Source organism: Oryza glaberrima, chromosome 10 (genome assembly GCF_000147395.1).
Source record: "Oryza glaberrima chromosome 10, OglaRS2, whole genome shotgun sequence".
NCBI lineage: Eukaryota > Viridiplantae > Streptophyta > Magnoliopsida > Poales > Poaceae > Oryza > Oryza glaberrima.
This window is the reverse complement of record NC_068335.1, coordinates 12,901,675-12,927,405: the sequence shown is the minus strand read 5'-3', so window position 1 is coordinate 12,927,405 and position 25,731 is coordinate 12,901,675. Positions and strand designations below refer to the sequence as shown.

The following is a 25,731-nucleotide window of genomic DNA, read 5'->3' as shown; positions in this document are numbered from 1 at the left end:
CTTTAGCTTTAAATGGACACATGGCAGTTTTCTAAAGATGCCTTACTAAATGTTTAGTGTGCCACGTGGCCCAATAGGAGGCCAGACCCTGAAATTGGTTATAGAGATAAACTACTCGAGCTTCCCTCAAACTTCCTAGGTGCTATTATTATTGCCAGCCATGGAATAAGTCCACTTTCCCTCCCTTAACTCATGGCCGCGTGTGAATAGCATCCCTCAACTGCAAAACCAGGGCTATTCCCCCGTGCGCGAATGTCCGGCGAGCTCCTCCCCCGCGCGCGGACGTCCGACGATGCCCCAGCGCCCTCCCGCCTCCTCTGCGTGCTCGAGCCGGGCCGCTCCCCCGCGCGCGGCGTGGCCAATCGACGAGCTCGTCCCCCATGCGCCCGTAGTCGCCGCCTTGCCGATAGAAGGTAAGAAAAGAGGAAGATACGAAAGAGGGAAGGGATGTGGGAGAAGATGAGATGAGGGATGGGTTATACCCAGTTTTCTGGTTGTGGGATGCTATTCATACACGGCCATGAGTTGAGGGATGGAAAGTGGACTTATTCCTATTGCCATTGCTATATGCTTTGCTACCATAGAACACTCGGAAATAGGCCAAGGCCCAAGGCCTCTATCCAAATGGGCCGCTAGCTAGCAAGCCACTTCATTCCGGGATGACGCCGGATGTCACACTGCATTGTTGCCAGTCATGGTGAAGGGCAGTGTAAAACAGTAAAAGTGCCCTAAATTTTGTGACATAAATTACTTCTGCTGATAATATATATAGTTTCTGTTTGCATATGAACACAACTGTTCTTATTTACAGTGTTTTCTTTTGTAAGTAGTACTTTCGCTATGTAGTAGGAGTATAAAAACTGAGAAATTTGGCACTTCCTGGGCCAATGATATATTTTTAAGTGTGATAGAATTCATGGCCTCAATCCTCCTGCCTCCCATGCCAATTCTTCCATCACCTTCTTGTGCACAAGAATAAGAGAAATCCTCAACGAGCTGAGTTAGCAGGCATCATCTTGGCCGAATCAGGCATTTCATGATTAATTTACCTGTTGATCCTTCCCATCACGATCGCGTTCTTCCCTCAACTTCGCATTTTATTCTGATGCACCTTCTGAACACATACGGATAGAACAGATAGAGAATAAATTTACAGTTCGCTTAGTTTCTGGATTGATATAATGAGAATGCCATATGTATTGCATGGCAAAGGGGAGTTAATTTACTCGTAATGAACAAAACCATGCATGTACCTGGTGGTGTGGAGCTATCTGCTTGTAAGTTTGTCTCCAGGTTGTATGGATCTCTTGTGTAGGACATGTACCATCTCAAGATGCCGTCGCCGTTATCGCTAGCGAATCCCTCCACATGCATGATATGGCTGATCTTCTCCCACTCTGACCTGCTTGCATCATGCTTGGTCGACATCAACCTGAGCAGATTCAAGCTGCAAACAATCTTCAAATGTCGTAACGTCAGATGTCGCAGGTACTCGGGGAGCGTTTCCATCCCGTGGTCCCCAAGTTCCATGATCTGAACTGATGCAACACCATCCAACAACATCAGCTTTGGACAGTTCACAATGGTTAGGTTTTGCAGGCTTGGAAGATCAACAATCCTCTCGAGATTAGGGTCGCCATAGACTTCAAGCTTGACAACCGAGCTGAAACCCTCCACGGAGTTTAGGTTCCGAGCATTTATTACTCATAATCTCTTCAAAGCCCTTGCCTGGTAAGGAAGTCCAGGAGGAAGATGGCTCAAGTTGCAGTCTTTGACATGAAGCACGCTTAGAACAGGCATGGCCTCCACATGCTTCTCCCATGTCCACTCATTCCATTCCATCATCCCCTTAAGATGCAACTCATGTAACTTTGGAAATGCAACATGCCTTGAACTCTTCTTGTTGTCCATATTTCTTTGTCCTTGTTCAAAGAGCAAGCAATGTCCAATTTGCTTGATGCAGGGTGCATCATCGACTACGAAAAAGTCCAAATTGGGGAGCTGACCTAAACCATCTGGGAGTTGAATACAAGAAACCAAGTTTTGTAGGTTTAGCCGTCTCAAATCCTTAAAAATGGCTGCCTCTGGCATAATCCAATCTGGGACCGTGTCACCATAATAGCCTCCAATAGTTAGCTCCTCTAAGCATTCTGCAGGGCGAAGTAGATCAAACAACTCCTTAATTTGTTCCTGCGCAACCGTGACGATGGCATCTTTGGTCTCATCATTTGAGCACCATAACTCCAGGCATGTCAGCCTACTCTTGGTTCCAAGTTCCGCTAGTGCAGCCGATTTAGAAGGTGCATTCTCCAGACCTTTTAATTTAAGCTTCCTAAGCTGCGAAAGAGGGCCAACATCTTCCAATGTACAGTAATGCTTTGCAGTGCCCTGAGCAACACCATGAACCGGAAACCCCCATAGCACATCCAAATTTAATAGTCTGCTAAAACCCCTTGGAATAGCTCTTATTTTTGTCTCATCAATACTGAGGTGTCTCAAATTATCTAGCTTTATGATACTGCTGGGAAGTTTTGACAACCGGTGACAGCCACGAACACCAATGTGCTCTAAAAACTTCATCCTACCAATGTTGCGGGGCAGTGCAGATATATCTGTGTACCTTAGCTCCAAGTATCTCAAATGTTTAAGGTGACACAAGGAGTCCTGCAATATAGAAAAATTGGAACTCCTTACATGTATTGTCCGTAGAGATGGAAGAATTCTCAAGGAATCGCCAGGTTTCAACTTGATGTTTCCGAACAATATCAATGTTCTTAGACAATGCTGATTCTGTAAATTGCTCCACTCTATTTGCTCTGTTGATATAGATAACCGACGAAATTTTGATGAAGAGAGAATTCCATTGTTTTGTGGGTCCCGAAGCACCAGTGCTTCATCCCTGGCAACATGCTGAGCAAAGGAGTGTACAACATCATGCATGATACAATGTTCTTCATTGTAGTAGTCATTCTGAGGTTCTAAAAGATTCCTCTTGATTAACTCCTTGTAGTAATCTAGACCAGCTGACTGTGCGGAATATCCATCTTTACCAATGAATCCTTCAGCTATCCACATGGAAACAATTTTGTCAATACCAATGATTTCATCTTTAGGAAATAGTGAGTAATACACAAAGCACTGTTTCAAGTTATGGCTCAGATCTTCATAGCTCAGGTATATTGCCTTGTTTAGTTCTTCAGGAAGTCCCATTTTTGACCATATCTGATTGCGTAAAACCTCTTCCCAAGCATTTTTTGTTGCATTTTTCTTGCATAAGACAACTCCTATTACTTTAATTGCCAGTGGTAAACCATCACATTTTTCTGCAATTTTCATCCCACATTCTTGTACTATCTCGATCTCTGATACACTCAAGGCAGCCTAGACAAACAAAAACGTATAATATGAGCAAAATAGAACCATAACTTGAAACATTATTGTGTAAAATAATTGTGCTTATTTCCTTGTCTACATTATTGTGTAAAATTTGAGTTACAGAGAGCCTTATTGTGCTTACTCACTTTTCTCATGATGAGAAACAGTTATAGAAATTCCTTAATTAATCAACAATTCCACATTCTAGAGTAAAATAAAAGGCACAATTTGTTAAAAGAAATATAAGCCAGACTTGTAACAGTGCCGTGGTGACTTTTGATTTTTGATAATTTGCCAAGGGGAAACTACTTTATTTCATAGGTGCTGCTGAAATCACATATCTGAGATGTTCAACAAGCCACCAATCAAGGATATATGCATCGAAGGCACCATTCAGTCAACTATTTTGGCCATCCAAAAGAACACTATATACTTATGTACCTTGTGTAACCATGCCACCACCTATCCTGCCGGCCATGTTGGCGATATGCCCATAGAGGCAGTCAATCTATCACGAATCATATTTATGAATCTCTTCCAATTATTTATACTGATCTGTGAGTATGACTTATTTGTAAACTATTTATATATCAAGATGCTATTTCTAAATCATCTCTGATGATCGTGTTTCATGGAAGATAGATATGGATATATCATATCAATCAGACAATAATATAAGCATGCTTCGAGAACATAAGTTAGATCGATCCACCATGACTCCATGAGATATTTACCGAGATTAATTTAGTTGTAAGTGTTATTAATTTGAATCTAGTTTCTATGGTTAACATTTAGGATAAATTCCAAATTACCTCCAAACTATTGTGGTAGTCCGATTTATTCAGTCCAGACACACTACAGCAGCTAGATCACAAGTAACCCCTTCTCAGGATGTGTATGGTTTTGGAGACGTCAGGTGCAATTTTGGGCTACAACAATAATTGCTATTCATTCGATTCTATACCCTTGGCAAAACTGACTGACATATAGAACTCAATGTTATATCAGAGCTAAAAGGTCAATAGTTCGAATCTAACCTGCAACAGCATTACAGAAAGTGTTGAAGTGCTCATAATATGTTAAGAATTTCAATGGTTACTCTCATTGAGAAGAGGATGGCACTCGAGATGGGGCAATTTTCTGGTTTTCTTCATTCACAAAACACAAAGCCATATCCTCCCAAAGAGGATTGGGTACATATTTATAGCTGCTTGTAGCAGCCATGCTAGGGCAATAGGGTGCTGTCCTAGAGCATCCCAACAAACTGTCCTAGAGCATCCCAACAAAATGTCCTAGAGCATCTCAACAAACTGCTGTCCTAGTTGTCCTAGAGCATCCAAACTGAAAGTAGAGATGCTGTCCTAGAAAGCTAAAAAGCAAGAAAAAGCACCACAAGACCAAGACCAACCAGCCAAGACTTATTCCTACACTCTCCCCCTAAGTCTTGTGCGTCGTCTTGTGGGAAAGTTGAGCCATCCCGATCCGGGAGCAAAGCTCAAGGAACTTGATCCTCCCAAGGGGCTTGGTGAGCAAATCCGCAAGCTGGTCCTTGGTGTTGATATAGCTCGCCTTGATGCTCCATTCCTCCAAGTAGCTTCGGATGAAGTGGTACCTCACCCGGATGTGCTTGCTCCGTTCGTGAAAAAGGGGGTTCTTTGCCAGGGCCAGAGCGGACTTGCTATCCACCCTAAGCTCCACCGCTCCAGTATCTCTGCCGAGGAGATCACTAAGCAGTCGAGCAAGCCAGAGCGCCTAGGTCGAAGCGGCGGAGGCCGCCATGTACTCGGCCTCGCAACTAGACAGGGCCACCACCTGCTGCTTGACTGACTGCCAGCTAACAAGGCACTCGCCAAGGAAGAAGAGAATCCCGCTCGTGCTCTTGCTGGTGTCGATGTCACCGGCGTGGTCGCTGTCGCTATACCCGACGAAGTGTGCCTTGCCAGGACACCTCGGGTAGTAGAGACCATGGTCGAGAGTCCCCGCAACGTAGCAGATGATCCTCTTCACAGCCTGCTGGTGCTCCGTTGTCGGTCGCTGCATGAACCGACTGACGTAGCCGACGGAGAAGGCCAAGTCCGGCCGTGTGTGGGTGAGGTAGCGAAGGCTCCCCACAAGACGCCGGTACTGTGTAGCATCCACTTCCTCCGTCGTGCTATCACGGCTCAGCTTCAGTCTCTCCTCTATCGGAGTGAGAGCTGGGTTGCAATCGGTGAGCCCAACCAGCTCAACAACGCGCTTGGCGTATGCGGTCTGTCGAAGCGTGATCCCGGAATCATCCTGATGCACCTCAATCCCCAGGTAGAAAGAGAGAGGCCCCAGATCACTCATCTGGAAGGTGGCCTTCATCTCCTCCTTGAACGCCGCGACCTCCGCATTCTTGGTGCCGGTGATCAAGTCGTCGACGTAGACACCCACCAGCAAGGCATTTCCTCCATTGCCCCGCTGGTAGATGGCCGCCTCGTGCGGGCTTTGCTCGAAGCCCATCCCCTTGAGCGTGGAATCCAACTTGGCATTCCACGCCCTCGGTGCCTGCCGCAAGCGTAGCACATTGCCCTCCTTGCTGGGGATCACAAATCCCGGTGGTTGGTGTACGTAGACCTCCTCCTTCAAGTCGCCGTTCAGAAACGCCGATTTGACGTCCATGTGATGGACACCCCAGCCTTCCTGAGCAGCCAGCGCAAGGAGTCGCACGGACTCCATCCGTGCCACGGGAGCAAAGGCATCGTCGTAGTCGATCCCCTCCTGCTGCACGAAACCGCGTGCCACCAAGCGAGCCTTGTGCTTGACGATGGCTCCGGCTTCATCCCTCTTCAGCTTGAACACCCATTTAAGGGTGATCGCGCGGTGACCACGAGGGAGGTCAGCAAGCTCCCAGGTGCGGTTCTCCTGAACCGCGTCCATCTCCGACTGCATCGCGGCAAGCCACGCTGCGTGTTTCTCGGCCTCTGCAAAAGACCGAGGCTCACCGTCGTCGCACGCAAGGTGCAACTGCGCCTCCAGGTCGCGGGGCACCAGTCCCGGCACCGGCTGGTCGCCGAGAAGGTCCTCCATCGTACGGTACCGGAGCTGCTCGCCGTCGTGGTACGCGTCGATGCGCTCCCCGTCATCGAGAGCGGAGTAGCTAACTCCACCGGGCTGCGCTCAACACGAGCTGGCGTCGGAGTAGACATGCCCAGGGGAGTGGCTGTTGGTGCTGGAGTGCGTGGGGTCGCCGGCTGTGGTGGTGCTGGCGAAGAAGTCGTCGCAGCCAAAGTCGAAGCTCGAGAATGTGTCGCTGCCGGAGTTGGTGGAGGCTCGGGGACTGGGGTAGGCACGCTCGGTGAGGAAGAGCTGCCTACTCCCCCAGCTCCCTCGAAGTGGACTACTCGACAGTGAAGTCGTACGTCAGAGTCGAACCATCGTCCACCGCCTTGTCCCATACCCACCCTCGCCCTTCGTCGAACACTACGTCGCGCGCCGTGCGCACACGCTGTGTCTCCGGGTCGAGAATGCGGTAGGTCTTCGAGCCCTCCGCGTAGCCGATGAACACTCCTGGGGTGCTCCTGTCGTCGAGCTTGCCGATGTGGCCAAGCTTGCGCCCATGCCAGGCCTCGTACGGTGTCCTGCCGTCGAGGGCCTTCGTGGGCGAGCGGTTGAGGATGTAGACGGCCGTCACCACCGCCTCTCCCCAGAAGATGGCCGGCATCCCCCTCTACTTGAGGAGAGCCCGAGCCATCCCCACAACCGTCTGGTTGCGCCGCTCGACGACGCCGTTCTGCTGCGAGCTGTACGGTGCGGTGTAGTGGCACTGAATGCCCTCATCAGCGCAGTACGACACGAATTCAGCTGCCATGAATTCGCCGCCGTTGTCGGTGCACAGCACGCGCAGCTTGCGGCCGCACTTCGCCTCTGCAGCAGCCTACGCGCGCCTGATGGCGTCCGCAGCTTCTCCCTTGCTGCCGAGGACCATCACCCACATGTAGCGGGAGAGGTCGTCGACGAGCAGCAGGAAGTAACGTCGTCCTCCTGGTGTGGCCGGTGTCACTAGGCCACACAAGTCCCCGTGCACGAGCTCGAGCCGCTCCTTGGCTCGGAAGCTCGTCTGCTGGGGCAAGGAGAGCCGTCTCTGCTTCGTCACCACGCAGACGTCGCAGAGCTGCTCCACGTGGTCAAGGCATGGCAGGCCTCGCACCATCTCCTTGGCGCTGAGCCGCTTCAGGGCCTCAAAGTGGAGGTGCCCGAAACACTCGTGCCACTGCCACGCCTCGTCGTCTCGACGAGCGACGAGCAAACTGGTTGTGCGACCTGCGCGCTGAGGATGTAGAGTCGATTAGTGCTTCTGGTTACCTTGGCAAGAAGGCGACGGCGGCGATCCCAAATCCTCATGACTCCGTGCTTGACCAACACGTGTGAGCCGTTCTCATCCAGCTGCCCCACGCTGATGATAGAGTTCCTTAACGCGGGGATGTAGTAGACTCCGGTGAGCAGCCTGTGCTTACCGGATTTGGCGATGAAGGTGACGGAGCCGACGCCCTTGATCTCCACGCCGGAGGCGTCCCCAAACTTGACGGAGCCTCGGACGCTGGGGTCAAGCTCGGTGAAGAACTCCCGTCGGCCGGTCATGTGATGGGTGGCACCGGTGTCGAGGTACCACCCATCAGCCTTGTCATTGCTGGAGCTGTTGCAGAGGGAGACGAGCACCTTCGGCTCATCAAGGTGGAGGAAAGCCGCTGTGGCCGGTGTCGCTGGGGGTAGCTCGATGCTTGCGTGTGCCAGGAGCAGAGCCGGCTCTTCCTCCTCTACCTGTGCGACGTGGGCCTGGCCACGTCGTGGCTGTCGACAGTCTTTGGCCCAATGGCCAAGCTTGCCACAGTTGCGGCAGGTGTTGTCTCGTGCCGGCTTGTGGTTGCCGGCGGCGCCACCCTGGGCGCCTCTGCGAGCGCCACCCTCGGCGCGTCTTCGCGCCCACCGCAGCTGGACACCTCCACGCGCCTTGCGCGGCTTGCGGCCGCCTATCGAGGGAGAAGACTCCCCCTTCATCCCGTCACCCTGAGAGGCCTCCCACTGCTCCCGAGTGAGATGGAGCTTCCCGCCAATGGTGATAGGCCCCGAGAGGGGCTGTGGCTCATCACCATCGACGACCTTGAGGCGACCTAACGCCTCCTCGATCGACATCGTGGAGAGGTCCAGCAGAGACTCGATCGAGCGAGCGATCTGCCTGTACTTCTCTGGGACGCAGCGGAAGAGCATCTCGACAGCTCTCTCCTCGTCGTAGGTGTCGTCACCGTACTGCACCATCTTCTGCAAAAGAGTGTTGAGACGGAGGGCAAAGTCATCAACATCCTCACCTGGCTTGAAGGCCAGGTTCTCCCACTCCTTGCGGAGTGCCTGCAGTGTGGACTTGCGGGCGCGGTCGCTGCCGATGCGTGCCGCAACGATGGCGTCCCAGACCTCCTTGGCAGTCCGCTTCTGGGAAAGCGAGAACTGCATCTCGGGCAAGACTGCAGCGATGAGGGCATCCAGTGCCTGCCGATCCTCGTCGTAGTCGACGTCGCCGTACCGGACTGCCTCCCACATGTGCTGCACCTCGAGCCTCACCCTCATCACCGCGGCCAACTCAATGTAGTTGGTTTTGGTGAGGGTAGGCCACCCACAGCCGGGACCAAAGTCCCTGACCACCGTCTGGACGCCGTGGTGGCCATGGAGTCGGTCAGGGGAGGGAGAGCCGCGCTGCCTGCGAAGGCCGCGCGCGGGCTCCGGGCTGCCGCCGGCACGCCCGCGCCCGTCTGGGTTCCCATCGGCGAGCGCGCGGTCCCTTGGGCCGCCGCCGTGGAGGTGGGCTGCTGCCCACCGCTCTGCCCGCTCCCGTGCCCTTCCTCTTGCCAGCTCCTCAAGCTCCCTGTCGGCGGTGCTGTCGCCGGCGATGGAGCCGTTGATGCTACTGCGCAAGGTTTCAACCTCTACCTCCGCCACACGTGCCGCATCTTCCGCCGCCTCTGCTTCCGCCTCCGCCCCGGCTGCTGCCAACTCCGTTGCCGCCAGTCTGGCCGCCCTCGCTGCTGCTGCAGCGGTCTAAGCCGTTGCTCGCCTGCGCTCTTCTGCTGCGGCGAGCTCGGCGTCCTGCTGACGCCGAGTGCTCGAGGCGACCGAACGCCGAGACCGAACGTCGGACATGGCGCACCTCCAGGGGGCTGCTGCCTGGAGAGGGGGAAGGGAACGGGGAAGGAGGAGCAGCCGGTGCTGCTGCTGCTGCTGGCTTAGAGCTCAACCGAGCTTGGGAAGGGGTGGAACAAGAGATGTTTAGCTTACAGGAAAGTGTGGCTCTGATACCAGATGTTAGAATTTCAATGGTTACTCTCATTGAGAAGAGGATGGCACTCGAGATGGGGCAATTTTCTGGTTTTCTTCATTCACAAAACACAAAGCCATATCCTCCCAAAGAGGATTGGGTACATATTTATAGCTGCTTGTAGTAGCCATGCTAGGGCAATAGGGTGCTGTCCTAGAGCATCCCAACAAACTGTCCTAGAGCATCCCAACAAACTGTCCTAGAGCATCTCAACAAACTGCTGTCCTAGCTGTCCTAGAGCATCCAAACTGAAAGTAGAGATGCTGTCCTAGAAAGCTAAAAAGCAAGAAAAAGCACCACAAGACCAAGACCAACCAGCCAAGACTTATTCCTACATAATAGGAAAGCATTCAAGTGTGAGTTTTTTTCCTCGAAAACAGCATTGAAATATGAGGAAAATTGAGTTTTTGGTGAACTGACTTGTGTATATAATTCAATAAAAATTTTCCTCATGGAAATTGAATCCCAAATTAAGAGAAACCTAAAGAGTGAAACCTGTGCAGTACTATTAATCTGCCCCGTGGTAGTAAATATAGTGTAAGTATTATCTATATATTAATATAGCACAGTAAGAGGCTCTCCTGCTGTTTTAAGTAAAAAAATGGATTACACGATTCTTTCTGTGCGTTGAAGACAAAAATTGGGACGAATTTTTCAGAAGTTCTCATGGAACCACCTTTACCACCTATGTCCGGTAATATCTGTAAAACGTGCAGAGGTAATCTTACTAGTTTTATTGATTACGTACACTGCTTGACTTTGATGAAGCCGGATTGACTACAAAAGGAATGTGACACAGAAACATTTATAAAACAGGAGTCATACTGACCAAGCTTGATTAGAAAAGAAGTACCTAGCTAACCATGATATTCTTTTCTTGTGTGTGCAGAGCTAACCATGATATTGAATGAGCTAGCTATCAAGCAGAGTCATATAATTAATAGATCTGCTGCCCTAACCTGTTTCTGGAGCAATGTCCAGGAATCATCGAGTCTTAGTTTGGTGACTTGGTGCGTGTGAGCAGCTTTCATCACTTATAGCAACATCTTCATTTCTTGTGGTTACAAGGACACAAGTCCCTGGAGCACAGGCTTTGGTGATTGGGACTCTGAGCCCATTGTCCCATGCCTTCTCAGTCCACATGTCGTCCATTACCAGCAACAGCATCTTACCTCTCAGGGCTTCCACCAGGGCATCCTCAAGCAGGGCCATGTCTTCAACGGCAGGGATTTGTTGCTTATCTGACTTTCCCATGGCAATGGTGGTTTTGAGAAGATGAGCCTCATTGAAGTCCTGAGTGACACTCAACCATATCTTTACATCAAAGGTGTCTTGAATCGCCTGATCATCGAAGATCTTCTTGGCAAGGGTGGTCTTGCCGATCCCACCGACGCCTTGGATGGCAACCACCAGATACTTCTTGTCATGGTTGATGAGCCAGTCCACCAGCATCCTCTTATCTTCTTCAATCTTGTCACCAACGATGTCTTCGTGGATGATCCCGGGGGCTGTCCTCCTAGGGTTGCCACTATGAGGGTTGCCAGGGGTTGAGCTGGATTTGAGTCGGTCAGTGTCAGCCTGCTTGAAGAGGCCATCCATCCTCTCATTGAGCTCCTTCACTCGGCTTCCGATCCTGTGGGCGAAGAGGGGATCCTGCAAGCACCAGAGCAAGGAGGAGTTGGAGCAGCTGCCTGGATACGGAGACGCATACCGCTCGCGCCGCTGCTCCGACTTGAGATGAACGTCATCGACGATGTCGGTGGCGTCGTACATGGCATCCTTGAGCTTCCTCACCCACTCATGCACATATTCTCCTTCCTTGGCATCGGTGATGTGCCGCCTCTCCGCGTTGGCCAGGAACTTCTTGAGCCTGCTCAGCGTGCCTGTCAGCTTCTCGACCTCGCCAGAAGCGCCAAGCAGCATCCCTGCCTCGTCTTTCACCATCTTGGCGAACTGCTCGCCGAGGTAGGATGCAAGGGCATCCAGGATCATCTCCATGATGTATGTCAGCTTGCTCTTCTCTCAGATTTTTTCTTGCTTTCAGCTTTTCAGGGTGGCTCTGCTGGTAACTAGCAGTGTTTAATGTTGGCTTCTTACATCGGTCGGCTCCGTTGATGTATGTTATGGGATTATCGCAGCAAAAGCAGCCACCGTGCACTTGGAGCAATGTCTTCCTTGAAACTAGAGCATGGAACCGATGCCTGTCCTGCCCAGCTACCTTGCCACAACATCAATCCTCAGGAATATAGGCACACACTCTCTCCGACATGCACTCAACCACTCTTCTTTTGCTTTGGTTATTCTGTACAAAAAGAAAAGGTTATCTTCGTGTGAAAAGCATCAAAAACAAGAATAACATAAAGATTCACTAATCAAAGGGAAAAGGTGGAAAAGGGTTATTGTGCTTATCTTCGTGCGATCACACATCGGTTTCTCGTCTGTAAACGGGTTATACCATAGTAGAAAGTTGTATCTGTAGTATTATTTTCCTTTAGTACACTGATACTAGATTATGGGGATTTCATTTAGAAAATGAAAGCATCCGGCTTCTACACCAAAGCACACACGACCAAAAAAACAATCACACAGTAGAAGAAGGAAAATGTAGTAGTAGGGTAACTTCTTTTAATTGCACTGGATTAAAACTACTAAATAACTGGCCTGCTTGGGATAAACTGGAAAATTTTAACCCTTAATAAACTTACCACTGCAATTGTTGGTTACCAAAGGTGACAGTGAAATGAAAATCAAACCCCCTTGTATACATGCTGTTTGGGAGAAGAACATCAACAAAGGTCTTAATAACTCTGTGGTTGCATCAAGCCATGAACATTGCATTATCCATCATAAATATGCAGTGCACATTAAGTTGAAACTATACAGCTATAAATAAATATACTAGCATCAAGAATCAGAGGAACAATCTAATAGTTCAAGACCGAAAAAACAAATGGAACAGGACTATTGATTTGGGGGAAGGGGATCATCAGAAGGTGGATCGAATCTGAGCGACGCCAGCGACGAGGGCGAGGTGAGGTGATGCGAGCGAAGCCAAGCCACCACACCGACGGTGAATGGAGGCTGAGAAGACGCGGATCGGGGGCGGGCAACCCGGGAGGATCAGTTCGCCGGAGTTGCGCATCGCGGCCGGCGATGGCGAGGGGGAGAGAAGGCCGGAGAGCGAGGTCGCCGCCGACTCGCCGGTGGCTGCGCACGTGGCAGGGCTGGTCTTGGGCAATGCGGCGAGACGAGGAGGCGAAGAGGCTTTTACGGCCCATCCAAGCGCAGATCTTTTTTAACCGGATAAAGTTTATTTTACCTCCCTCAACTATAACTGGAGTTTGATTTTGCTCTCCCTGACCATGGACCTGTTTGGGGAGCTTTAAATTCTAAGAAGCAGTTGTTTGATAACCAGCTTCTGAGAATTTGGAAAAGCTCTGAAACCCAGCCTGTAACTACAGATTCTCAGAAGCTGTGGACTGTTTGGGGCAGCTTCTAGCAGAAGCAGCTTTTGGAAAAAGCTACAGCTGGGAAAAGCTCCCCAAACAGGGCCCATATATACCTTAGCTATTAAAATCAGCGTAAATCAACTTCTCAAATATTTTCAGAATGGTTTTTGGCTGAAGTGATGCGTTGACCAGGTCCACAGTGTTGGCTTATCGATCTACGTGGCATTTAGCTAGCAAAAGAAAAAAAAACTTGTGGGGCTCACGTGTCATGCACCACCACTTTCTCCCCCAACTGCTTGACTGCTTGCGCACGGTGCTAAATCTAGAGTGAAGTTTGAGGAATTGGTGTGCTCAATCAGAGTTAGGGCATCGCCAGCGCCATAGAAGAAAAGGAGTAGCCTCACTAGAATTGGAGGAGAAGGCACTACTAGAAACCATATTAGTTCTGATGATCAAAACCTATCAGGATACAAAAGTAAAACCCGTTAGGAAAATTGTTCCTTATATGTCAATGTCATGGAAATTCCATCAGGACTATCTTGTCAAAGAAAAACGAAGTTGTGTGGACTGAGACAAGGCAAGGATGGGCTGCAGCTCAAGATCTGGACGTAGATCATGTCCATAGGGGCTGCAGCTACAGATCGATGCATGGACGACCTCTAATCCACCATTAAGAGTAATCCCTACTTAGTGGAGGGCTACAGAATACAGGAGATTCGAGGGAAAAGACGATTCGAAGGAATTGTAATATGGGAAAGGGGAAGAGGAAGAAGCTAAAGGGGATGAGAAGAGAAGCTAGCTTGGTGACAGGTTTTGTGTCCATCCATTTTTCTCATGATGTTATATAAGCTCGTCATGGAAAATTGAATTTTGCTGATAGGAAACTATGTACATGTAAAATTAATGGTTGTTGGGGTTAGTCCCTTTTTTTGTTAATTTTGTTGGTTGCAACGTTATCATTGCTAAATGTCAAGAAAATAATTTTCCTTGAAATCCATCTGATTGACAGAATTAATTAGGAGATGTGGCTTCTTCTCAGCCGTAGAAAAAAATATATAGTAGAGATTTAGCTAAATCTACCGCTTCAACTCCACTGGATCCAAACCCATTACGGTCTTACGGAGCTCTTCTCTCTCTACTTTCTCACATACTAAAAACTAACTTTTGACAAACTTGAAACAATTTCTTCTGCTAAATTACTTATCCAATCCACCAACCAATTACACTATTATATTCTTTGCATTAAATATCTATAACAAGATCTCACTCGAATATATTTTGCTGAAAAAATATGTCCGTTGTTTCATCAGTTGAAAAAAAATTATTTCAGATCACTACATAAAATAATTAAGAGAGAAGTAACATATAAAGTATACTTACTGTAACATCAGCACCATTGTTTCTAACATTGAATCTCAGTTGGTGAAACATATGAAAAAATAATACGAATAATACAATATATTTGCAAAAATGTAATATTGTTGAAACATTTTTTATCACATATAAACTTTAAATTGTAACTGTTGAAACATCATAAAATACCTTATGAAACATTCAAAGAACACCATGTGAAATATTTGCGAATTAAGTAGTGAAACATCATATGAATACTTGTTGAAACATTAAATAACTCCTCTCCTCCTCCCGTTCCCGTCCCCCTCGCACATTCCGCGGCCACCATCCGATCCCCTGCCGCCACCGCGCCGCAGTCCACCCCCCCTCCCCCGGCTGGCCCCCTCCCCCTCCCATTCCTCTTCTTTCCTCAAGTCGATGGCGGCGAGCTGTCCCGGCGCCGCCATCTTCCCCGTCTTGGGTAACGGGGTGATACTACTGGCCACTTCCTCGGTTTCTCCTAACATCCTTTCCTCTTAACCCCTGCCGCCTACACCAGCCTACCGCCAGCTTCCGATCCCGCGGCTTCAGCAGCGGCGCCGCCGCCTTGCCGCCCGCCCGATCGGCCGCCCACCGCTGGGCTGTCGCCTCCCATATACAGCCATCTAAAGCTGGCGAACTCCCCCCTCTTCCCCCTTCCCCTCCCACCCCATCCCAACCTGAGACTCTAACTCGTAGGGTCCTCTGCAGGAGTCTACGGTGTCACCGGCACCGGAGAAGAAAAGGAGATCATCGGAGTTGGAGAAGACCTGGAGCACGAATCATGAAACTCATCCGGTGGTATAAGATCTGCAAGATTTGAAGATGGTTTTATGTGGGCAGAAGATTAGCTATTCCCTTTTTTATTCCTAAGATTACATATGGATTCGTGCCTAAAAACAACAACTTTATCCTTTCCCTTTCTTCTTCTCATCCTGCGATCTAGACGCGTGAATGAGTTTAGCTGGACCCTGAGATTATTGTCTTAAGAATAACTGTTCACATGTTAACTTTATGTTTACTTTATACTTAGACTAGAAAAAATACCCATGCATTGCAATGGGTGAAGGCTATTGTAATAGTATTATTGTTAGATTTTTTATATGGGATTTTTATTTTGATAGTATTGATATCTAATTCGGAATCCTTATTGAGATGACGATCACATCTTGTACATTGCTTTCTTATGGCCTGGCGAGAATTCTGAAGTAATTAGGAGTCCGACTATTAAAATAAGTTAGCATGCGAGATTTTTAAGATGATTTCTTATACGACTCCTTATGTATTTTTCAAAAGCGAACGAACTTAAAAACTGACTCAAATACGGACGATGTACCAAAGTAAGTATCAATGGAAACATCTTTAATTTTTATAATAGTAGAAATAGAGATACCAATACCAAAAGTGAAAAGGAGGCAAAAAGAAAGGAGATTGGAAGGAGAGGGTAAGGATTAGAACGACCGAGAGAAAAGAAAAGGAGAAAAAGAAAAAAGAGCAAAAAAAAGTGGGGAGAGGCACGTGCGCTTTGAGTGGAGGCGCGCACGATGGTGTGAGCCGATTAGGTTGGGTTGGGTTGGGAGGGAGGTGTATAATAGTTATTTTAGACTCATGTCGAATTGGGTACGGGAGACGTAAAACCAACTAAAAACCACTCAAACACGAATGACGTACCAAAATTTTAGCGAAAACATTTTTTATTTTTATAATAGTAGAGATACAAACATTTAAATCCTAATCAAAATCTTAATACGAATCATAATCAAATGCATAAACTTTCGGTGGGTTAAATTAACAGAAAACTAAAAGTGTGTGGTGAAAATAAAAGGAGCACGACGAGCGTGTTACAAATAAAATCCGAAAATCCTTCTATCCAGGCGACCGATCGAGTGAGAAAAAATCGGGCGCTTCTCCTCTCTCTCTCTCATCTCTGACGCGCCTCCTCTCCCCGTGCTCTCTCTCGCCCCTCCTCTCTCTCTGGTGGAGCGGCGGCGGCCAACAGAGGCCTCTCCTCACCGGTGGTGGTGGCGGCAGCGGTGGAGGGGTTAGGCGGCAGCTTCCGTCTGGCTTCGTCCCCCCGCACGGCGTCCATCTGTTGCAGCCGGCTCCGGAGGCAATAGCCACCTCATCGCTGGCCACTCTAGGGTTTCGAGGAGGCTGTTTCCGCTTCGATTTCGCCCTGCGTGTGACGCCCCTCTGGTGCAGTCGACGGCGAAGGCAGTGGCGGCACCAGCAAACCGAGGAGACTTCGCGCAGCGTCGACGACGGCGACCGAGCTCTGTGCGGCGTCGATGCGGATGTGGTTGCTAATCACCAGAGTGGAGAAAGAGGTAGATCTAGGTTTTAATGTTTCAGTCCATATACCGTGATGTTTCATTGGTTAGATTTGAAATGTTGTAGTGGGTTTTCGATGGTGTTTCATCCTTTTCTTGGATATACTTGGATTTTTTCATATTTCAGTACATTCGGAACCGTTGTTTCATACGTTGTAGTAAAATGTTTCATTGTGTGATTTGATTGTGTTTCACCATTTTCAGCACTAAACATTTTCAATTCGATGGAGTTTCATTCTTTTCCTCAATGTACTCGGATTTGTTTCATGTTTTAATATATTCGAAACTGTTGTTTCATACATTGTAGCAAAATGTTTCATGATGTGATTTGATTGTGTTTCAGCTTTTTAAAAGATTGAAACATTTTTTATCTACTTGGTAAAACATTTTCGATCTACTTAGTAAAATAGCACCCGATTTTTGAAAAACAATCGGGCGCCCGATTTATAGGTGCTTCCAATAAAATCAGATAATAATAATCAACTAGCACGTGTTTATTATGGTTGTTCACGGAAAGACGTGTTTTCGTTATATCCTGAATTGTGTTCACGGCATGTTCCCAGATAATCCTGAAAAAGTAGGGATAGAATTAGAATCATGGTTACTATTCAAATTACGGTTCAGAATGTTATTGCCACGTTGGTGTAGAAGCCGGATTTTATAAATTCTTATTATCTTAAAAAAATAAAAATAGCCTAATTAAGTTCTCCGATATATACGTGGATTCGTGAAATTCGTTAAACTATAGAGCTTTCTAAAATTACCTCAACCACGCGTCAGCCCAACAGGAGCATACGTCACTTGCTTTGATGCCAGACACTACAAAAATAGTAGTAATGTTTAGATGCAAGACACTTCATAGTTCACACTGGTTGGGTTTGCTTAAGAATAGGGAAAAAGTTAACTTTAGATCCCTCATAAACAGGTCGAGTTTCATTCGTGTCCTTCGCAAATTCGGGTATAGAACTTTCCCCAACTATAAAAATTATAAAAATTAGTGTAAATCCCCCTAGCAATTTTGCTGGCAATTTTGTCATATTGACTTGGTCTACTGGTGTTGACATGTCTTTTGCTTGGCAATTTTATTAGAAGATTTTTTTTTAAGAAATTATGAGGCCCAAATGTCAGTGAGGGTAATTCCTTACCCTTCATCTCTCGAGCAACTCCTCGCCACAGCATTTGAACGATGACGGTGACAACCTCCTTAGTGTATGTGGCGCCGTCACACTGGCTCCCGTGAGTGCACGGCGGCACCGTGCGCTCGCGGAAGCTAGGGTGGACTCTAAAAAAGGGGGGGGAGGGGGGAGGTGAAGGAGGTAAAGCACGATGGCAAGCACAGCTGCCTCCTCCAGTCTGTGGCGTTGGATGACGAGGGGAGGAGGCAGAAGAGAAGGATTCCGCGAAGTCCAACTGTCAAGAGCAACTACAGGGAAATGGAGGGAGAGGAGGATGCCGCATTCACCCACTTTGGTGAGCTTGAGTTGCCCAGTAAAGGCGGCAGTGAGGAGGCAGAGGGAGAGGAGATGATGAAGGGGACAAAGCTGAGGCTAGGGCCTCTATCTGTCCCCCCGCCATCCTAGCGTTGGACCCCTCTTCATCCCCTGTGGCCAAGTGCTCATAAAGAGCATGAAGGATGCAAGAATGCGATGATGTGGTGGGCCAGCGGACAAGACTACTCCCTGCCTCCTAAGCTCCTCCTTCTCCTCCCCGACGCGGGTGTATGACCTCTTGGTCCCCGGGGGCAGCAATTGACCTTCTGCTGCTCTGTCAGCGATGGAGAAGGACATGGTTGCTCTGGCCTTTTGACACGGTGGCGGCAAGCACCAGGCCAACTCCATCTCCTCGCCTGAGCTCCATGTCAACCTCACCCAGGAGCTCGAGGAGCGGCTCGAGGTCGTCCCGTGAGGGTAGAAGCGCTAAGCGCTTTGGGAGCCCATATCGCGTGGATAACTACTGTGAGCACCACACCACCGCCTTCCGCCTTAGCCGGCACTCCCGCCCTCGATGCTACCATGGTCGTTAGATCCTAATGGAGAACCACCGCACTTCCCGTGTGTTCCATACCACGCTGCCCTCCCCACCATCCCTCATTGCCAACCCCCGCGGCTGCAAGCTTTAGCAAGGTGCTGGTGGTGGGCACCTTCAAATCGAACCCCCTCCATCTCGCCGCTAGCCACCAGATGAGATGAAGAGGGTTGATCGGCCTGCATCTTGCCACCAGCCATCTAACAAGAGACTAAAAGTAGAGGGGAAGAGAGGAAGAAAAGAGTGAACACTTATACATGGGTCCCATCGTTTTTTTTTTCTGATTGTTATGCCACGTAGATGCCACATCAGATGAAGACCAAGTCAAACAAGTCACTTAGGCTCAACATCATCTGAAACCATTTCTAATACTACCCAAGAACTCGATTTGCACCGGTTTTAGAAATTGGACTAGCCATACCCGATTTTGCGGTCAAGTAACCTGAATAAAACTCAACCCCTGGATGAGGGACCTAAAAAGTGAACCTTTTCCTTTTATTAGCAGGTGGCCTTGGTTTCATGCTTGGAATAAGTTCACTTTGACTCCCTTAAAAGTGATCCGAATCTAATCCGTAACCCTCAACCGTAAAACAGATATCTTGACCCCTAAACTGTTAAAACCAGTGCAATTTCACTCCCGCGACGGTTTTGAAGGGCGATTTCACTAACGTGGCAACTACGTGGCGGTGTTGACCTAGCCTTCATCCTATGTGGCGCTTTTGAATCCACGTAAGAGCAGGTCAACACCGCCACGTAGTCGCCACGTTAGTGAAACCGCCCTTCATTACCGCCAAGAGAGTCAAATTGCACCAGTTTTAACAGTTTAAGGGTCAAGATATCTGGTTTTGCGGTTGAGGGATACAAATTAGATTTGGGTCACTTTTAGGGGAGTGAAAGTGAACTTATTCTTTTCATGCTTCGGCTGAACTGGGCCAAAACTTGGGCCAGTCTCTCGTGGGTGTCATGTAAAGTCCTCCAGTACTACCCTACTACTAGTAAACACTAAACAGGCAGGGCGACCAATCATGTACACAGGCGCCAGCGCGTGAAAGCGAACGCGCGTGCGTTACGGATGCACACGCACGGTCGGCGGAAAGAATTCAGATCATTTGATTTCTTTTTGGCCATCACTTTACAGTTCATTGTCTGTGAGACTCAGCTTCACCAGATCCCTGAACTGATCTCTGTTCCCCTTTCCTTTCCTGCTGAAATTGGTTCCTACTTATGCACAAAGCTAAAATTTCTGGATACATGTAAAAGAAGAGAACACATTGCCAATGAAACAGCCATTTCAATTCTTCAGTTAACTCAGGAGGATCAGAATCAGAACATTGATAAAACAATAGCTGATGTGAGCTGATCATTGCCATAAAACAACCGATTCATTTCAGGGTTATTTCATGTCTGAGAACATGAAACTAGAGAAAGAAAAAGAAAAGGAAATCTCACATGTTAATAGCACATAAGTTTCTTGACGGGCAACCGCACTGACAACTACAAGGGGGGAAAAAGAAGTTCGGCGAGTAACCGACACTGCGAAGAAAGAACTCCAGGTTTGCAGTAGAGAGAGCTTCACGCCGATTCTCTTTGTGAAGCAATCAGCAAACTACATCATCAAGCTATCTATCTTTCATCTGCTCCAGGGAATAATTCAACATCTCCAATATAATTTACTTACTGTCCTCACCCCTCAGATCTTCCATGTATACGCGATCGGACTCCGAACAACATGCTGGCTGCTCATCCAGGATATCCAACCGAAATCTGGTTTCGCGTTGCTTGCGTCAACCGTAGACGCGAATGTGACATAGTATCTCTGCTTCTGCCCTACCTTGTTGAACACAAGCTTTGCTGGTGTCACCTTCACACTGACTGATGCAGGGCCACTGACCTTCACATTGTAAACAGACATTGCTGGGCCGACATTGGTTACCTCCCTTCTGAACCGCATAACATGCTTTGATTTCTTCTTGAACACAACCGAAAACGAGGGATAGTTGAGGTCGCCGGGCCGGAATTTTCTTGGGCAGGTGATGTTGGACATCTTAGTGATCACTTGGATATGTGGTGTGGTGTAGTTCAGGGAGCAGAGGAAGGAAACATAGTCCTTAGTCGAGATGTCGTATAGAAGGCCTGGAGATAGCGCCTTCTGCGGGTCGACATGGCCTGCGCCGAAGGCGAATGGGGTTGCAAGCAAGCCTCCAGCAGCATCTCGGAGAGAAGAGTTTGTGTTGTCGACGGTGTAAGCAGTGGTCATCAGAGCAGACTTGATCGCGGCAGGGCTCCATTCGGGGTGTGCGGCCTTCAGGAGTGCCGCAACTCCACTGATGTGAGGGCACGACATCGATGTCCCTGAATGGATCAAATAGAAGTCAGCATTGTTACGTGCAAAACATTGAGAAAAATGTAGCATTTCATCTTGGCTGATGATAACATGCAAATCAACAATATTACATGCTTACTTATCTCATAGCCATAGGACACAACCACTATTTAAGCATTGAAAGGCACAAACAAGATAAGCCTCATATATCAAAATGTTCCCATTTGCTGTCTACTGAAATTTATCCCCACAGAGCTCAACAGTGTATTCCTGATTTGCTAGCCATAATATATATAAGCAAACATTAGGACTAACAAACATGCACAAGAATTGCAATGGTATATGGTACTATGCAACACTCTCGTTTCAAGCTAGTAATGAAAATGCAACTATACATCTTTAATAAGATCCAGCTTAGTATAAAGTTAGAAACCAGTGATGTACTATTGTCTCCCCATCTCATGCTAGTTTATCACTTTCAGAACGGGCAATCAAAAGAAACAAAAGTAAAAGGGTAACTTGTCTCAGCTGCTGTTCCCTTGTTTCACATCTGCAAGAGCATCACATGTGCATCCCCTGACAAAGGGAGGCAGTGAATGAAAGCAAATGCCATTTCATCCAACCAACAAGAAAGTTGAAATGAAAATTGCCTTTCTGCAAAAAGGGTCCATCCATGGCTGAATCTAAATCCAAAGAGGCTCTGTTTGCTTGCTCTTTTTCTTTTGTCCCACTGGATTGTCTATACTGTGATGGCAGTAAATGAGTAAAATAACTCCAAAAACTTGATAGCAACATGACATGGTGGTCAGAACCATTTGAATCTGAGCAGTGTGAGAGAGCTACTCCTAGCTTGGCATGGAGTGTGGAATGGAATGGAATGGAATGCTCACCGGAGATGATGTTGAAGTGTGTCCGGCGGCCGTCTTTGACGAGCCCCGTCGGCCCGGCGACGCCGGACCAGCCGGCGAGGATGTTCACCCCGGGGCCAATCATGTCCGGCTTCAAGATCTCCGGCACGACGGTGTTCGGGCCGCGCGAGCTGAACGCCGCCACGACGGGAGATGGCTGGACGCCAAGAACCGTGCCGCCGAAGCTCAGCATTGCCATCGGCGCGCCGGCGCCGCCGGCGGCGCGGCGCGAGGCGTACTCGCGTATCTTGTCGCCGGCGAGCTTCCCCACCGCGACGGCGGGGAGGAGGTGGCTGTCCGCCACGAGCTCCTCCCCGCTGGCGGCGGTGTTGGCCAGCACCATCCCGGCGCCGCCCGCGGCCTTGACGACGGCGCCCTTCTCCACGCGCGCGTTGACGCCGCGGTCGCAGAGCACGATCTTGCCGCGCACGGCGGCCGGGTCGAGCGTTCCGGACAGGCAGAGCCTGCTGGCGTTGTCGCCGCCGCCGCCGTAGACGAGGGGGAGCATGGCGGGGCGGGGAGACGGTGAGGGCCCAGCGTAGAGGGACACGCCGGCGAGGCGCGCCCCGGTGGGGAGCGTGACGTAGGCTGGGAAGTCGCGGTCGAGCGTGCCGGCGCCAACGGTGGCGACCCACGGCGCGGAGTTCGCGACCGTGGCGCCCGACGGGCCGGAGTTGCCGGCCGAGCACGCGACGAACACGCCGGCCGCCGCGGCGCCGAACGCACCCACCGCGACGGTGTCCCGGAAGTACGGCGCCGAGCCGCCGCCGAGGGACAGGGAGAGCACGCCGACCCCGTCGGCCACGGCAGCGTCAATGCCGGCGAGAATGTCGGAGCCGAGGCACCCCTCCGGCCAGCACACCTTGTACGCGGCGACGCGCGCCCCGGGCGCCATCCCGCGCGCCGTGCCAGTGGCATACCCGAGCAAGCTCGCGTTCGCCACCACCGCGCCCGCCGCCGTCGTCGCCGTGTGCGTCCCGTGCCCATCCCTATCCCGCGCCGAGACGAACCCCTTCCTCCCCACGCCGGCCCTTGCACCACCACCACCACCGCCGTTCGCCGCACGGAGCCCGCGCGAGAAGCTCCGCGCGCCGACGAGCTTCCTCCCGCACACGCTCGGCGAGAAATCGACGCCCGCCTCACACACCCCCTTCCACCTCGCGGGAGGCGGCGGCAGGTCGCCACCGGCAAAGCTCGGCGACTCGGGCCAAACACCAGTATCAAGAACCCCAATGACCACGTCATGCGTGGCGGCCTCGAAGCCATGGATGGCAGGCTGGTACGCCGGGGAGAGCAGCCCCAAGAACTCCGGGGTGCGGGTGGTGTGCAGGTCGAACACCTCGTCGGGCACCACCTGGAGCACGCCGGGGCTGGCCCGGAGCAGCGGCAGGTGGTGCGGGAGCAGCGCCGCCGCGAAGCCGTGCGCGGCGGCGGAGTAGGAGTAGAGCAGGTGCCTGTCCGGGTCGATGGCGAGCGACTGGAGGTGCGCCGCGTGCCCCGCCGCCGGCAAGCGCGCCGGGTCCATGAACACGATGTAGGTGGTCGTCGTCGCATTGCCGGCTGCTCCCGCGTTGGCGAAGGCGATTGGGTGCGCCGCCGCGGCGAGGAGGAGGAGGAGGACGAGGACGAGGTGGAGCTCCATTGGAGAGGAAGCTAGTGAGGAGTGGGGGGAGTGAGGTGGTGGTGGTGGTGATAAATGGTGGGAATGGAAAGGGCACGCACTAGTCGGGATTGGGATTCGGATTGGGAATGGGAGGTGGGGCCCACTCGCAGGGGGCTTTGGAAGAGGGTTTTGGGGCTTTTTTGGGTGGAGATGGGATGAGAATGTTTCCGGGGTTTTTTTATTTTTTATTATATATGGGCTTTTTGTCCCATCATTTTAGGCTTTTTTTAATATATGATTAGTGGGTAATGCAGCATCATCTCCAGGATCAGTGGATTATTAGCGAGAGATAAATCATTTATTACTCACTAACCGTCAACCGTCCCGTTGGGCCCACCCGCAGTGACACGAGGTGCAAGAGGATTGGCAAGGTGGGGCCACGCAGAGGGCAGTGCAAGAATTTGAATTTTGTATCTGTACAGTATACACACACCCGGTCTGTCTCTGTGGCTGGCTCTGCTCCCAAGTCAGCGAGTCCCAACGGCCGGGTAGAGAGAGAGAGACGAGAAGAGCAGGGCAGGAGACGTTGGTGGATTCATGTCGCGTGCACACTGCACAAATGCACAAGATCTATCGGGGACAGAGCTCGCGCCTGGGGATATGGTTGCGTTTTTGCCTGCGCACGCTCTCTATCAGCTGGAAATTTAACTGTTTGTCACTATACCTCTATTAGATCAAGTTCAATAGTATAACTCACTACTAGCTCCAATTTATTTATAACAGATCTAATGGTCCCACCTGTTATACACATATTGCGTCTTGTAGTCCGTGCTGCAGCTGGCTACAAATCTGTAGCCCGCTATTGTTATCTCTCATCTTTTATCTCATTAAAATATGTTTATAGCTGTCTAGTAGCCCGCTATTGTACCTGCTCTTAGGGTTGTGTTTAGTTCCACACTAAAATTGAAAGTTTGAATTAAATAGAACAATGTGACAAAAAAGTTAGAAGTTTGTGTGTGTAAGAAAGTTCGATGTGACAGAAAAAATGAAAGTTTGAAAAAAAAAATGGAATCTAAACAGGGCCTAGATTTGCCTCTCTTTTTTTTCCTTCTAAAGTGGTGGCTTCTTTTAACTATTTGAGTTTGCAACTTTTGTCCACACGGCATGCTGACGTGGTAACCCTGTGTAAAAATCGATGCGGACCTACCTATCAGTCTCACAACTCTCCCCTTCCTCTTTTTCTCTAGTTCGACCAGCCTCGCTGACTGTCGGCACTGCTCCTCGAGATGGAGGCAGGCGCGGAGGACGCCCTCAATCCCCTTGGCACCAAAGATGCATGAGCTGGCGGAGAGCTTGTGGAGGCTGGTGCCGAGCGCGGCAACGAGACAGAGGGAGCAAAGCTTGAGTCGTCGAAGGGCCGAGCCGAGAGGGTCGGCGACGCTCTCGGGACGGCGGTCGCACTTGAGGATGAGCTTGGAGACGGCCGGGAAGCAGGCGAGGATCCCTGAGAGTGCAGTGTGGAGCGGGGCCCTCCAAGCATCCCCGTCGCTATCCCACGGTCCTGTAGTTCAACAGCTGTTAACCGTCGAGGATCGATGAAGGGGAGGATAGCGGGGCAGGCTGGAGTAGTGCAGACAGTTGGTGAGGTTGGCTAGACCGGAGGGAGAGAGGAAAAGGAGAGGTTTTAGACTAACAAGTGGGTCCAACATCAATTTTTACGCTGGATACCCACATTGGTAAAAGTGGCGAATAGTTAAGAAGCCACCACCTTAGAAGGGAAAAAAATTAAGGCAAATCTAATAGGGGTATTTGAATAATTGATAAACCTAATAGTATGAAATAGTTAAATTTCCCATTATCAGCAGGTAATGCTTTTTTTTAAGCAAGGATAATAGTAGGTTATACTATAAAGGTTCTATATATGTACAAACCCCAAAGTATCATATATGTTTATACGATGATATGGAGGATAGAAGAGAGAGAAGAGAAGAGAGAGGAAGAGGAGTCACCCATCGTGCA

At 49.7% G+C, this 25,731-nt stretch overlaps 2 protein-coding genes across 2 annotated transcripts; both read right to left on the bottom strand.

The window, feature by feature from the left end:
* Positions 1 to 708: 708 nt before the first annotated feature.
* On the bottom strand, positions 709 to 12,943 carry LOC127786304 (putative disease resistance protein RGA4). Its single transcript, XM_052313661.1, has 3 exons — positions 10,663 to 12,943; positions 1,254 to 3,381; positions 709 to 1,114 (listed from the first exon to the last, which is right to left on the bottom strand). Exon 1 carries the CDS (start codon positions 11,699 to 11,701, stop codon positions 10,688 to 10,690), a length of 1,014 nt encoding a protein of 337 aa, XP_052169621.1. The 5' UTR covers positions 11,702 to 12,943; the 3' UTR covers positions 709 to 1,114; positions 1,254 to 3,381; positions 10,663 to 10,687.
* A 7,030-nt stretch (positions 12,944 to 19,973) lies between these two features.
* Positions 19,974 to 23,793, bottom strand: LOC127752942 (subtilisin-like protease SBT1.8). The gene is made up of 2 exons (XM_052278391.1): positions 22,092 to 23,793; positions 19,974 to 21,230 (listed from the first exon to the last, which is right to left on the bottom strand). Exons 1-2 carry the CDS (start codon positions 23,749 to 23,751, stop codon positions 20,569 to 20,571), a joined length of 2,322 nt encoding a protein of 773 aa, XP_052134351.1. The 5' UTR covers positions 23,752 to 23,793; the 3' UTR covers positions 19,974 to 20,568.
* Positions 23,794 to 25,731: the final 1,938 nt, after the last annotated feature.